The following is a 15,686-nucleotide window of genomic DNA, read 5'->3' as shown; positions in this document are numbered from 1 at the left end:
ACAGTCAGTGCATTCATATAGCACAGTTTATTTTCACCCTGTAGTAATTTGCCTATACCAACCAACCCATGTACAGTATGTTTCCGGTTTAGATGTATCTTGACTCAGGACATCTTACTTTCTCCTTCCTCATATTTTTTCGTGATTATTTTTTAGGGGATGATGTGATCTACGAGGAGGTGCAGAGGTCTGGTGAGTCCGGACTGATAGACAACGGCTGGGGCTCCAGTGAGTTTGAGAGTTACGACGAGCAGTCAGACAGCGAGACCAAGCAGCCCACCCGCAATAAGGTACAAATACACTGCCCATTATCCAATCTCTCTAAATAAGTAATAAAATGAATAAATGACATATTCTGCATTGTTAGTCAAAAGCAATATCAAAACAGTGCTCTATTCATGCTGCCCTATTGATCTGTGTGACCAGTGGCTGATAGGAGCGTGATTGAAACCTGTTTGAAACAATCACTATTTATGCTAATTCTGTTCAGTGATACTAGTAAAGCAGAAATTACACACTTCAACTTTAAAAAAGGAAAGGATTTTTTTGGCACTCGGTTTCTTTCAGTTCTCCTTTCTTGCTGGGTTTACCTTGTTCCTGTTCTTAGTTAATGTCTGTTGATGCTTGCTGAGAGGATCAGGTCTTAATCCACAGATGTTGCACATCATGCATGAAAACAGGTACAGAAAGCCTTAACTAAACTAACCAGACTGCAGTCTGAACTTGGGTACTTCTTTTTAAGGAATAATTTGTGAGTAGTAGAGCTGTTTGATGTGTGAAGTTTTAGTACCGTGAACCGAGACAGACACTCTCTGAGGCTAAATCTCTGGTCTTCTTCACGCTGTTATGTCTGTCTTCAGTTCCCTCTGTTGTTGGCCTTGATGTTATCACTGTCTGCCTGTGTTTGTCACTCCCTCAATCTCATTGTTTTCCTCCTTCTCCCCTCTTTTTTTGCCATCCTTCTTTATGCACTGATATATTTCAACCCCCACAACCTGTTTGAAAACAATCATTATTTATGCTTATTCTGTTCAGTGATGCTAGTAGAGCAGAAATTACACACTTCAACTTTAAAAAAGGAAAGGATTTTTTTGGCACTCGGTTTCTTTCAGTTCTCCTTTCTTGCTGGGTTTACCTTGTTCCTGTTCTTAGTTAATGTCTGTTGATGCTTGCTGAGAGGATCAGGTCTTAATCCACAGATGTTGCACATCATGCATGAAAACAGGTACAGAAAGCCTTAACTAAACTAACCAGACTGCAGTCTGAACTTGGGTACTTCTTTTTAAGGAATAATTTGTGAGTAGTAGAGCTGTTTGATGTGTGAAGTTTTAGTACCGTGAACCGAGACAGACACTCTCTGAGGCTAAATCTCTGGTCTTCTTCACGCTGTTATCTCTGTCTTCAGTTCCCTCTGTTGTTGGCCTTGATGTTATCACTGTCTGCCTGTGTTTGTCACTCCCTCAATCTCATTGTTTTCCTCCTTCTCCCCTCTTTTTTTGCCGTCCTTCTTTATGCACTGATATATTTCAACCCCCACCCCCCCCGAACCGCCTGTGGACATGGCTTTGCGGTAATGGATATAGATTTCCCCAGATGTACGACGTCTGAAGCAACGCTGCGTGCAGACCAGGCGTGAGCTAGCCATGCGGTTAGGGGCTCGAGATGTCGGCCAACTCAAACAAAACTATGACATTAAGGTACAATTATAGAGTGGTGGGTGTGTGGTTATCACTGATACTTGAGACATGTGACAAAACTTATGAATGACTGTGCATATATTTTCTGTCATAACTGTGATTTGTCAGCTCCATAAAGGAATTGGTTTGGATTTTAGATTTTTTTTTTAAAGAATTTTAGTTCAGTTAATAATTAGTAACATCAGACAAACAAAATGGCTCTTGCATGTAATACTTATGTGATATTTAAAATATATTTTAAGTAATATTTCTAAATATATTGTATTTTTAAAAAATGCTTTTATTTAGCAGGGATGCAATAAACTGATCAATTGTGACAGAAATCTTTTGTAACAATATAAATGTCTTTACTTTTTATGAATAAATGTACTTTCTACCAAAGAATCCTGAAAAAATGCATTATGGTTTCCACAAAAATATTAAGCTGCAAAGCTGTTTTCAGCATTGATAATAAAAAATAAATGTTTCCTGAGCACCGAATCAGTATATTAGAATGATTTCTGAAGTATCATGTGACACTGAAGACTGGAGGAATAATGCTGAAAATTCAGCTTTGCCATCACAGGAATAAATTACTTTTTAGAATATATTAAAATAAAAAAAGTCATTTTAACTTGTAAAAATAGTTCTGAATATTACTGTTTAAATGTGTTATTAATTTTGAGAATGGATGAAAATAGGAAACTTCTTTCAAAGACATGACAAGGAAAATGCACATGGAAGAAGCAGTAAGCTCTGTAGCATGTTTTGTCTCAGTTTTAAGGATCAGTGTTATATTACACATTAGACTAAATCTAGATTATGTAGATTTAGTTGCAATTTCAACTGTTCACCAAAATTCATATATAGCTAGTAGTTATAGCATTCCATCATGCTAATCATTGTACAGTGGAGACTCTGAGTCATTTTTGTATGATGAAAATGAAACTGTATGACATTCAACTGAGTGCTGCAACTGAGCAGAGAGGGACCTTGAGGGTTTGTCCTGGTGCTGCTGAACACACTGATCCACAAACAGGAAAATATCTCTTCTCTTCTCTTTTAGTTTTGCTGAATCATTTTGTTCCTTGCTGTCATCTTATGCACTCAACTGATCTCTCTTTCCTCCCATAGGTTCAACAGCTCATGAAAGCAGCTAGGAATGGCACGAAAGATGGACTGGAAAAGACCAAAATAGCCATGATGCGAAAAGTGTCCTTCCTGAGTAAAAAAGACTGCACAGGTTTGACTTTTTGACTCTCATTTCCTCTTGTTAGTTTCTGGTGTTTTTTTCTGACACCTGGTAGGTTACAGTATAGAAACAATGCTAGAGACTAGATGCCCCTTTGAATGTTTGAGTTATTCTGAGATAGCAAGTGGCATGTTATTACAGAGCTACAGAATAGTGTTTACCTAGAGGGAGAAGTGAGCCGAGATGGAAGGTATTGGAAAAGTAGATGCCAGTGGGAATGAGGAGTTTAACTGTGCTTTTGACTCTCAATGTGCAGATGACACAGAGGAAGATTCTGGATATCTGGATGTGACTGTATCTGAACTCAAACATCCACCACCTCAACTTTCTCCAATGCCAGAAGGGCTCAGTAGCCAACAGGTGCGTGTTTGTATGTACTTAAGCGTGAATCGGCCTACATTACTGTCAGTATCATACGTGTCCTGCTCATTTATGACATATTTACATACTCTACCTTAAAAATACTTTTGGTCAGTAAGATTAGTTTATTTTTAAAAGATAGTAATACCTTTATTATGCAAGGATTCATGAAATTGATTGAAAGTGACAAAGACAATGTTACAAAAAACGATTTCAAATAAATGCTGTTCTTAATTTTTTTAAACTTTCTGTTCATCAAAGAATCCTGAAAAAATATATATTTTGGGGTTTTTCGCAAAAATATTCAACAGCACAGCTGTTTTCAACACTGATCATAATAAGAAATGTTTCTTGAGCACCAAATCAGTGTGTTAGAATGATTTCTGAAGGATCATGTGACACTGAAGACTGAAGTAATGGCTTTGGCATCACAGGAATAAATGGCTTTTAAAAATATATTAAAAACGTGTATTGTACTGTATTTTACTGCTGCCTTGGTAAGCATAGGAGCATATTAAGCCACTGATTTGCTGTCAGTTAACCTAATTGAATTCAAATTCCTATTTTGTATGTCACAGGTTGTCAGGCGTCATATTCTTGGCTCTATCATCCAGAGTGAAAGAAGCTACTTAGACTCACTCAAGAGGATCCTGCTGGTCAGTGACACAATTATGACATTACATATGACTGTAATACTATATCAGGATTCTGAATGATCACTTTTCTAATAATGCAAGAAACAGAAATATTCCTCAAATTTCTTAATGAAGTGTAAAGGAGGGAAAAATTAGGAATATAACACAAGAGGGAAAATATACCCTGTTAAAAAAAATTGCTTAAGGTATTTTGCTGGTCTTAATCTGGTTAGCCAGCTGGTCCCTCAGTCTAAAGATGTAAAACTGACCATCCTAACCTTCTTGGGCAGGGGTGGTTTGCACTTTTTTTCTGCAGGGTAAAGACAAAAACAAAATTTATGAATACACCCTTATCTTATTGTGCTATTAAAGCTGGGAGATTCATTAATTCTATTGTATTATATTAAACTGACAAAAACAGATGTGATTTTTGTTTTTTAAATTTAATCAACAGAAAGATAAAAACCTAAACTGAACATCCTGACCAGACTCACTCATACCTACCACCTGAATTTATATTTTAGGAATATAAGAAGCCTTTGATGGAGGCGGAGCCCCGGATCCTGAGCTTGAAGAAGATCCAGCCTATTTTTTATAGACTGAAGGAGATCCTGCAGTGTCACTCCATGTTTCAGATTGCTCTGGCCTCCCGTGTAGCAGAATGGGATAATACTGAGAAAATCGGAGACCTTTTTGTTGCTTCAGTACGTCTCCTGTTGTTCTACTAAAACGTTCAATCTGTGGTGTGTTTTACAGCTTCTGTTTTTTTTGTTCATTGAGCTTTCTTTTTTTGCTTTGGTTACAAAGACTTTAAGATTTCATTGATTTGCCTATTGTATTATATTAAACTGACAAAAACAGATGTGATTTTTGTTTTTTAAATTTAATCAACAGAAAGATAAAAACCTAAACTGAACATCCTGACCAGACTCACTCATACCTACCACCTGAATTTATATTTTAGGAATATAAGAAGCCTTTGATGGAGGCGGAGCCGCGGATCCTGAGCTTGAAGAAGATCCAGCCTGTTTTTTATAGGCTGAAGGAGATCCTGCAGTGTCACTCCATGTTTCAGATTGCTCTGGCCTCCCGTGTAGCAGAATGGGATAATACTGAGAAAATCGGAGACCTTTTTGTTGCTTCAGTACGTCTCCTGTTGTTCTACTAAAACGTTCAATCTGTGGTGTGTTTTACAGCTTCTGTTTTTTTTTGTTCATTGAGCTTTCTTTTTTTGCTTTGGTTACAAAGACTTTAAGATTTCATTGATTTGCCTCTCATTTTTTTCACACTTGTTTTTGATTTGAAACACTACACAGTTGCATAGCATTGATCCAGCTGATTTGTATGGCCACAAATATAACCTTTTGTATTTCCCTTCACGTTAAGATGAAGATTTTTGCATAAGGGTTGTCAGATCTGCTTATCAAAGTCAGTTGGACTTTATAATGCTCTGTATTTATAACCTAACATGACTCACTTTCTTTTGTTTCTGTGATGAGAGATCTTTGCAGATGGAAAATCGGAACATCCTGTAGTCAGCAGTTCTATTAAAAGTGTGCTAATTTCCTCTGCATCATGCAGACTGTGCTCTGCAGCTGAGCACATAACGTTTGATCAGTAAATGCAAAACAGTCTTGCAAATAGTCCCTTCATATTGACAGTTATAATACCCTTTCAAATGGTACTAATATATACACTTTAGGTAACGTTAAAGTACTAAAATGTACCATTTAGGGATAAAAAAGATATAAAGATGTTTAACTGCCCCAGTGACAACTTTGTACCTTTTTTCTCGAAAGTGTGTAGATTACAGAGCATTGGGTCTCGAAGTACATGGATCTTATGCTATGTCTGAGCTGTGGATTATGTCTGCCACTGAGCTGATCGTTGTTTTCATCTCCTCCAGTTTTCCAAGTCAATGGTGCTAGATGTATACAGCGACTATGTCAACAACTTCACCAATGCTATGGCTCTTATCAAGAAAGCTTGTCTGTCCAAGCCAGCATTCTTGGAGTTTCTCAAGGTGAACTTCTCAACCCACTGCTAATTGTTCACCATTTGTATGGAAAAGCTGCTTTTGCGTTTACACTTAGAAGTATAAAAATCTAGTCCCTGTCTTTTCTGACCTGTTTTTGTGTTCTTCTGGGTTGCAGAAGAAGCAGGCTGCCAGTACAGACAGAATCACTCTTTATGGCCTGATGGTCAAACCAATTCAGCGCTTTCCTCAGTTCATACTCCTACTGCAGGTTAGTACTCTGAAAGCTCCAAACACACTCTCTCTCTCACACACACACACACACACAAAGCTAATGACGAATGACAAATAAGATTTTTATAATGGTGGAATGTACTCTAGCATGGTTGTTTAAAATGTGTTTGAGACTACATTTAAAAAATGAGCTGAAATAGCTAAAGGAGTTTCTCAAGGTGAACTTCTCAACCCACTGCTAATTGTTCACCATTTGTATGGAAAAGCTGCTTTTGCGTTTACACTTAGAAGTATAAAAATCTAGTCCCTGTCTTTTCTGACCTGTTTTTGTGTTCTTCTGGGTTGCAGAAGAAGCAGGCTGCCAGTACAGACAGAATCACTCTTTATGGCCTGATGGTCAAACCAATTCAGCGCTTTCCTCAGTTCATACTCCTACTGCAGGTTAGTACTCTGAAAGCTCCAAACACACTCTCTCTCTCACACACACACACACACAAAGCTAATGACGAATGACAAATAAGATTTTTATAATGGTGGAATGTACTCTAGCATGGTTGTTTAAAATGTGTTTGAGACTACAGGTCATCTAAAGCCGTATTATAGCTTTGTTCTGAGGAAAAGACAAATTAAAGTTGTTTTTCACTGATAATGTCCTCCTCTGACACATCTCTCAAATTTCATTCATGTTCAAATCCGGCATGTCAAAACATTTTCACATCAGGTTTGACATCATTTGAAGTAATTGGTTCTCTGCTGGTTTCATAACAGATTTCAAATGCCAGATTTAAATATGTACATATGCATGCTTACATATGTACATGTTTAAATTGCACAAATGAGGTTTGGTGGGGCGAGAGAGAATTTTCTGTGAAAAATAAGATTTTTATAATGGTGGAATGTACTCTAGCATGGTTGTTTAAAATGTGTTTGAGACTACATTTAAAAAATGAGCTGAAATAGCTAAATTAGAGCGATTACAGAAAGGCTGCCAAGAAATAGAATTAACAAATGTTAACAAATGTTAACTGAGTAAAGTAAAATTCTAAACTGGTAACTGGATTGTTATTTGTGTATATCCCACATGGTTTTTCTGGCTTTGAGCATGTCACTTAACATAATTTGCTTGCAGGGGACCTTGTAATAAGTGTATTGTAGGTCACTTTGCACAGAAGCATTGGCTAAATGTCAAATTAGGTAATAATTACTGAATATATGCAGATTAATCTGTCTGTGTTTCACAGGACATGCTGAAAAACACCCCTGTGGGGCATCAGGACAGGCTGCCGCTGCAGCTGGCCCTCACTGAGCTCGAGACTCTCGCCGAGAAGCTGAATGAGCAGAAACGGCTGGCCGAGCAGCTCGCTGAAATCCAACAGCTCACTCGCAGCGTCAGCGACCGTAACCTCAGTAAGGTCAGAGTTCACCGCACTACAAACACACACTTCAAAGCATTACCAACCCAAAAAACACAATGATATGACTTTACAAGATAATTTGGCAGGCAGTGTGAAAGGACATGAGCTGTCAGTGTGATCAAACTGCTATTTTCCACATTTCCTCTTTCTACAAATAGCTTTGACAAAGATGTTTCCTCGCCAGGGTGGCGGGTTGTCAGTGAAAGTAATTTTAGTAGCAGCTATTAAAGACTCCATTATATCAAAAGTTTTGTGTTTCATTTCATGTCTATTATCTCTGAGGTCATCTATCTGCTCGCACAAGGGACCCCCTTCCTAAAATATTGTATAAAGTCAACTATAGCAAATGTGAAAAGACAACATATTGTTTATACTGTCATACACTGTCAAGCCAAAAAAGTTATTAAAAGATTATCTAGATTATTTACTTTTATTTACTAGATTATTTATGAAAGAGTATTTGTCGTATTGAGTTAACAGCATATTTTTGTGTATTTCTTTCTTTCCACTTAAAATTAATGTTTAAATATAAACTAGAAAGCAAACATTTGTCAGTTTACAGTTTACATTTACATATAGAAATTTGCTTTTATTATGTCATACAGTATAAAATGTATGATTGTAAGTCGCTTTGGATAAAAGCGTCAGCAAAATGATTAAATGTAAATGTAAAATATTCTGTCGTTTTAGTCTAATTCCAAAAGAAGGTAAAATATTTTCTGAAAATTATTTATTATCTGAAAATTATTTACTTTGTATTCAGTTAACTACATTTTTTGCTTATTTCTTTCTACCCACTATTAGTGAGATGTTAAATTATAATCCTGAAGACAAACATTTTAAATTTATTTAAATAATTTATTTAGGAATTTCAGAAGGTTCAAGATCTGCATGTTTGCATTGAGGAGGAAAAAAAGTAATAGGATTCACTTTACATTCAGTTTGTATGCTTTTTTGTTTGCATTTTAATTAAGCTAAAATGACTGTTATATATTAATATTAATATTAGTTATATTAATAATAATAATATATTCATTTAGATCTTTTATTTCATCCTGTGACCCCTAGTGGGCCCCGGCCCCCTGGTTCAGAACCACTGCACTGGAGCGTTCCCACTTCCCTCAGCAGCTGCAATGCACACATACAGTATATCTCACCTTCATATGCAAATAAGCAGTTTTTGAATCCCCAAAGGTTGCATCACTCTAACCTCTGTATTTGTTCAGTTGCAAATGTGTTACATTCAAGGATGTTAGTGTGAGAATAGGAATGAAATTAAGATGATGAAGCTCAATCAAAAGACATTACTTCAAAGTCAAGAATCTAAACTGAGGAGCCCAGACATACAGGTGATACAAGTGTTCTATCATGGTGGGGATATATTCATTTACTTTTTAAAACTGTTTTTTTTTAACAGCAACTGAACTCGGATCAGAAGCAGTTGATTCTGTCTGAGACACTGATTGAGACCGTCTATGGCGAGAAAGGTCAAGTCCTCAAGTCTAAGGAGCGCAAAGTCTTCCTCCTGAATGACATGCTCGTCTGTGCAAACATCAATGTGAAGTAAGCAGTCATCTCATATGTGCACATCAACTCATTAATGAAGTTGTTCACCCAAAAATGAAAATTTTGTCATCATTTACTGACGCTTGTTTGGAATAAAAAAGAGGTTTAGCAAAATGTTCATGCTGCTTTTTTATATAATGAAAGAACCTGGTGACCTAGAGCTGTCGAGCTAAGAAAATGATGACAAAAGGCACCATAAAAGTAGTTCATATGACTCATATGCTATATTCCAAGTCATCTAAAGCCGTATTATAGCTTTGTTCTGAGGAAAAGACAAATTAAAGTTGTTTTTCACTGATAATGTCCTCCTCTGACACATCTCTCAAATTTCATTCATGTTCAAATCCGGCATGTCAAAACATGTCACATCAGGTTTGACATCATTTGAAGTAATTGGTTCTCTGCTGGTTTCATAACAGATTTCAAATGCCAGATTTAAATATGTACATATGCATGCTTACATATGAACATGTTTAAATTGCACAAATGAGGTTTGGTGGGGCGAGAGAGAATTTTCTGTGATTAATCTTAAATTAAAAGCTATCATATGGCTTCAGAAGAATTGTTAGATAGTGCATGATTCAAATGATCTTCTTTTATGATACTTTAGTGTCTTTTTTTTTAAGGTCACTATTTAATTTTGTTGTGTGGAAAAGAGCAGTGCAAACATCCTGCCTAAACTTTTCTTATGTGTTTAACAGAAGAATGAAAGCCATAAGGGTTTGGAATGACATGAGTGTGAGTAAATGATGACATACCTTTAATTTCTGGGCTAATTAGCATAAAGTAATAAATGAATACAGTTAATTGCTACAGAAAATTGGAATTCAGTTACTTGCTCATAATTTATGAATTAAGGCCATCTCCTTATTAACTCCCTCTCAACTGACACATAGATACATTGAAACGGGCATTGATAACATCTTTGAGGATCCAAGGTAACATTCTCACATCTGCCAGGTTTTTTCATTAATGACCACTGGGTCATGCTGTTTTCAAAGACTTCGGATCAGAATGATTTTACACTGGCTTCAAAGTTCTTCTGCATTCTTCAATCTCATCGAACGGTTCTCAATGCAAATCATGCATAACAGAGGAATACATGAATAATAATTTCCTGAAATCACAGTAGGGGGTGTGAGGCTCTCTGGGAATCTTTCTGATCACAAAGCTCTAATTGCCTTGTCTGATTCCTGGATCTCCGTCACTATCGTTCAGATGCCATCTGATTATGTATTATTTGTAATTGTGAGTCGGACTTGGTTGTGCAATCTTAAATTAATGCTTTTGTATTTATTCAGGGGCCCACCAGATATCAGCAGCCTAGTCCCCATCGGTCCAAAATACGCAGTTAAATGGAGTGCACCCCTGCTGCAAGTGCAAGTGGTGGAGGTGGGCCAGGAGACCCCCCAGCGTAAAGACAGCAAATACCAGCAGAGTGGAAGCAAGCGCCTGAGCTCCACCAACTCTCAAGGTTGCTATTTTTAAAGAGTGCTCCTTTCATGTGGTTAGAGGAGCATAGATAAAATAATGAACTTGGTTTTTAGATGTAGCTGGTAAAGCTGGATCATATAGAATAGAAAAGTTATTTTAAAGTGTAGTAATATTTTCAAATATTACAGTTTTTATTGTATTTTTGAATAATTGCAGCCTTGAACCCAAAATATATCTATCTATCTATCTATCTATCTATCTATCTATCTATCTATCTATCTATCTGTCTATCTGTCTGTCTGTCTGTCTAGATAGATAGATAGATTTAGATATATGATATATATATATATATATATATATATACACACACACACACACACATTGTAATATTTTGAAGATTAAATTCTTAATATTTTATATCATTTTATTTTCTTTACCTATTAATATTTTATATCATTTTATTTTATTTTTAAAAATGTAAAATATTTTGTCATTTTAATTCATTCAAATATCATCATTGCATTATTTTTAAGAAATATTATTTATAATAATAATAATAGTATTATCTTTACCTACGTGTTGTAATGTAAACAGCCTGTCAGAATTGACACTAAATGCTTCTTGGTTCGAGTTGAACATTATTGGATGTGGTGTTCTCAAAATAACTTTTTGTGTGCTTCATTAAAAGAACTGGCTCATAAGAGTCATTTATGAATTGTAAAGGAATGGAAATTAATTCATTAGAGTACACTAGTTGCATTGTTTGTATTATAGTGGAGCAGGGAACACTGTCTAATAGTATTAATATTCAATCTCCTTATAAATTATTGTATAGATTTTTACTGTTCTCTAACACTGGTAAACACAAGAAATTCCCATTTCCCCACAGTTATACCAGCTATACTTTTAACAAATCATCTTAGAGCTAATATCGGTGCACAGTCCTTCTGCTGCATTCATCTTGTTCAGCAGACTTCAGGTTTCCTCAGGGCTCAATGTTAAACCCAGTTCATACTCTCCAGCAGGGGAAATATACACTGACAGTCAGAGGACACAACAGAGGGTCTAATTCCAGGATAAAATGAGCCGAAAGTCCTTGGGTGACTTTTTTTCTTCTTTTCTTACATCAGAAAGTTCAACCTCTTCTCTACATCTTTCCTGCTGTGTTTGAGCTTTCAGCCTGATGCAAATAGTGCACAGAATTACAATGTTAGTTGAGTGCAGCCGTTCTGTTGCAAGAGTTTGCCGGGGGCGTATCATTTCAGACCCAAAAGCTTTAATGTGAATATAATTACTGATTATCATGGAAATGTTATTTGTTCAGGGAAGCTGTTTCTGGGACCACCACGGCTATATCAGGACCTGCAGGAGTTACAACATGATCTTTCTGTGGTGGAGGAAGTCACGTTGTTGGTGGGCACCCTGCAGGGATCATACCAGGTAAAGTCCTTAATCATCCGCAGCTTCGCACACCTGATACATTTCTGATTGCTAGTGAATAATTCCCTTCATGTTAGGGTTGTGCAAAGCTATGTATTTTCATAGTCGAATAGTCTAAACGACTAATCGGCCTTAAACGGATAATTTATCCAAAAATGAAAATTCTGTCTTCGAGTTATGCATTATATTATTTGTGAAACAAAAAAGATCAAACAAACCACTTCTCTCAAAAAAGTCAATTTAAAGATAAACAGAACATTAATTTTTGGGTGAAAAAAGCAGCATCAGAGCAGCCTTAAACATTGTTTGAAACATGACATGAGAGTTTATGAATAATAATTTATAGTTTCAGATTAATATTTATAATTTCAGAATTTCATTCATTTTGTGGCATAATTTCTGCAGATGTTTATTTTGACTAGCTTTGCTAGTATAGGATCATTCACAACCTTGCTTTCATTATTAAAAAAATATTTAGCATTTGACATTATTAAATATACGTCCACCCTGACTAATATTCAAGCCTTACTGACAGCTATTATAAATATATACGCTAAACATTTGCAACCTTCTATTGCACAAATCTTGTTCAAACAAAAAAAGGATTATGCATACTAACAGAAACATTGCTTACAGCAGGCGATTTGAAGTCCGACAGTAATTGTCTTGAAATGTATTGTTGAAGATGGTGGATTTGTAACAAAAGCTCTGCTGTGATGGCTGTAGCTGCAGTGCTTTCAAGGGCGTGAATTTTGAGATGCAACCTCTCTGAGCGAGTTTACCGCGCTGACAGTCTAACAGCACGCTGTCACTCTCCACATGAAGTTTCCATTGTAAATCAATTATTTTTAAGCTAAATATTTTAGCACACCTGCTAAAAATTTTGAAAATCAAAAACAAAAAATCTGGAGAATCGCTGGTCAACCTCAGTGATCGACTAGTCGACCAATTCGCAGTCCTATAGTGTGCAACGGTTTTCTCCATAGGGAGATTGCTTTTTAACAACGATAGGTAAATAGTCTTGTACTGTTGTCTTTTTGTCCAATTTTCAGTTACTTTTTTACTTCAAATCAAAATTTGTAATGTTGTGGTTCACCTCAGAGCTGGCTGGTTTGGTTCATGGCTTATAATGCTTTTTAAAATCCCTGTGGGAAAAATTAATGGAAAAAACACTTCCAGAGCCAGCGTCGCTGAAAAACCGTGTGGGCATTAATGCACTCTATTGTGTCGCTTTCTCGCTCTTTAACCTCTCCTTGTGCTAATTATGTTGCAAAGGTAAAAATGCAGGGCGCTAAGTGTGGTAACCGGTTCTTAGTCAGTCTGACAGCTGTCTCCCATAAATGTGACTGTGTACGTGTTCAGAATCTCAACACTACGGTGGGGCAGGACTGGTGCATGGCTCTTCAGAGGCTCATCCGCATCAAAGAGGATGAGATCCAGTGTGCCAACAAGTGCCGTCTCCGGCTGATGGTTCCTGGGAAGCCTGACAAGTGAGTGCCGACTACCCACTGATGCCAGTGGGCACAGGTTACACAAAATAGAGCTGCGCATTGAATTCCCCTCAAATGTGGGTGGATGTGACAGTTACACTGACTGAAACATAGTCATTCATTTCATCACACTTGTACCAGAAGGATTTAGATTTCTTGGAATTGTCTTGGACTTATCATGGACAGGCTCTTTGGAGTTACTCGATCAGTCCACAGAGCCAAAATAATTTTGCTGATCAGTTGGAGGTTTAAACACAGACTGAACAGCTTTTAAGATTTAAGCTTTCTTAAAGTCTGATGGACCATAATGTTTTAAGGCAGTGATCTTCAACGTTTTTTTTAGGACAAAACCCCCCTGGGTGGATTACTCTGTTACAAACAGCCTTTAATATGTTTTATTATTATTATTATTATTATTATTATTAACATTGATGATAAGTTTCTTCAGCACCAAATCAGCATATTGGAATGATTTCTGAAGGATCATCACAGGAATAAATTATATTTTAAAATATATTACAACAGAAAAGTAATGTTAAATTGCAATAATATGTCATATTTATAGTTTTTGCTGTATTTTTATTTAAATAAATGCAGCATATTCATTATTTTACAGTTTACTTTATACACTGTAGCATGGGAAGCACAATAAAAGCTTTGGTTGAAATAAGTTCATTATTGTTTAATGCATATTTTCATTTTTTTGAAACAATTATTTTGAGATCAAACAGTAATTGGTGGACCCCCTGTCGTACCATTGTGGACCCCCTGTTGAAGACCCCTGCATTAAGCCGAATGTAGTTTTTTTGTTGTTGCCATGTAGCAGACAAAAATTATTTTGACTCTTGGCACAAATAGAGCTGAACATACTAATTTTAGTCATGCGTGGAACCGAGAGAAGCTTTGTTTCACTTGGATTTTTATTGTGTTGAATCCCTCTTGGATTTTCACAGTTTGTGGATGTGTGTGTGCGTACATCCCTTGACAGGTCTGGCCGTCCAGTCAGTTTCACAGTGGTCTTCAGTACGCCCAGTCCAATTAGCAAAATCTCCTGGGTCAATCGCCTGCATCTGGCCAAAATCGCCCTGAGTAAGTGTGGGATCTCAAACATGAGTAACACATTGTTGACATGAGTCTTTCACTTATTATTTTCATGGATTCATTTTCTTATGTGTATAAAAGCTTTGAGTTTCAGTGACAGTATTGCGCCTCTGGCTAAGCTTATTACCGTTTGTGTAGGAGCGGAGAACTTGCCTGGCTGGGTGTGTGTAGAGGATGATGAAAAGACTAAGCCTCCGTTCTGGTGCCCGTTACTGGCCTGCCGGTTGCCTGTGTTTACCCCAAAAATGCAAGATCTGAAGGTAAGTGAGAGGCAACCAACCAATTTGTATTTGTGTAAACTTAAGAAAGAACACTATTCAGCTAGACATAGAAGTCATTTTATGTAGTTTTTTATCCATTTTACCAAAAACGACTGAAAAATTAAAGCTCTGTTATCATTGTAAGTGAATCCAAAATGATCCAAAGTACAGTAAAAACAGTATAATTTTGAAATATTTTTACTATTTAAAATAACAGTTTTCTATTTGAATACATTTTAAAATGTAATTTATTCCTGTGATTTCAAAGCTGAATTTTTAGCATCATCTTGCATCTTTTAATAATTGGCTTTTAGTACAGACAGAATCAAATTTAATTCATTTTGAAATGTCATCTTTGTGATTATATTAATAAAATATTTTATTACTAAGAGCAAACATTTTAATTTTTTTTCAGTAATTACTCTTCGTACATGAAAATATAGCTGCCTTCTACTTTAGAAAAGGGGTCCTTCTAATGGGGCGTCATATTTGGGGTCCTTGGTGTCAAAAAGGTTTGAAAATCTGATTTAGATAGCAATGAAATGAAATGGAAAACATATGAAGACTTTTGCTTAAAGGGATAGTTCACCCAAAAATGAAAATTAGTCCATTATTTACTCACCCTCTAGTCATCCTAGGCGTGTATGACTTCCTTCTTTCAGATGAATCCAATCTGAGTTTTATTAAAAATTGTCTTCAATCTTCCAAGCTGTTTAATGGCAGTCAGCGGGGGTTGCAGTTCATCAGTCCAAAAGAAGTGAAATAAAGCGCATACATCCATAATAAAAAGTGCCTCACACGGCTCCGGGGGGGGGGGGGGACAAGGGCCCCTGGAGCGGAACGAAGGG

General features: G+C 36.4%; 1 protein-coding gene across 1 annotated transcript in view; it reads left to right on the top strand.

The window, feature by feature from the left end:
• Window positions 1-15,686, top strand: part of arhgef10lb (Rho guanine nucleotide exchange factor (GEF) 10-like b) — a 40,993-nt gene that overhangs the window by 10,841 nt on the left and 14,466 nt on the right. The window contains exons 7-21 of the mRNA XM_016280150.1: window positions 157-290; window positions 1,584-1,697; window positions 2,811-2,919; window positions 3,185-3,288; window positions 3,867-3,944; window positions 4,448-4,627; window positions 5,830-5,946; window positions 6,077-6,169; window positions 7,374-7,544; window positions 8,965-9,110; window positions 10,415-10,587; window positions 11,872-11,987; window positions 13,350-13,477; window positions 14,466-14,566; window positions 14,717-14,838. Coding sequence (XP_016135636.1) covers window positions 157-290; window positions 1,584-1,697; window positions 2,811-2,919; window positions 3,185-3,288; window positions 3,867-3,944; window positions 4,448-4,627; window positions 5,830-5,946; window positions 6,077-6,169; window positions 7,374-7,544; window positions 8,965-9,110; window positions 10,415-10,587; window positions 11,872-11,987; window positions 13,350-13,477; window positions 14,466-14,566; window positions 14,717-14,838 — 1,886 coding nt within the window. The remainder of the gene's footprint in view (window positions 1-156; window positions 291-1,583; window positions 1,698-2,810; window positions 2,920-3,184; window positions 3,289-3,866; window positions 3,945-4,447; window positions 4,628-5,829; window positions 5,947-6,076; window positions 6,170-7,373; window positions 7,545-8,964; window positions 9,111-10,414; window positions 10,588-11,871; window positions 11,988-13,349; window positions 13,478-14,465; window positions 14,567-14,716; window positions 14,839-15,686) is intronic.

Source organism: Sinocyclocheilus grahami, unplaced genomic scaffold, assembly GCF_001515645.1.
Source record: "Sinocyclocheilus grahami isolate Dianchi unplaced genomic scaffold, SAMN03320097.WGS_v1.1 scaffold137.1, whole genome shotgun sequence".
Taxonomy (NCBI): domain Eukaryota; kingdom Metazoa; phylum Chordata; class Actinopteri; order Cypriniformes; family Cyprinidae; genus Sinocyclocheilus; species Sinocyclocheilus grahami.
The sequence above is the reverse complement of the archived record's forward strand: the minus strand, read 5'-3'. Positions and strand labels throughout refer to the sequence as shown.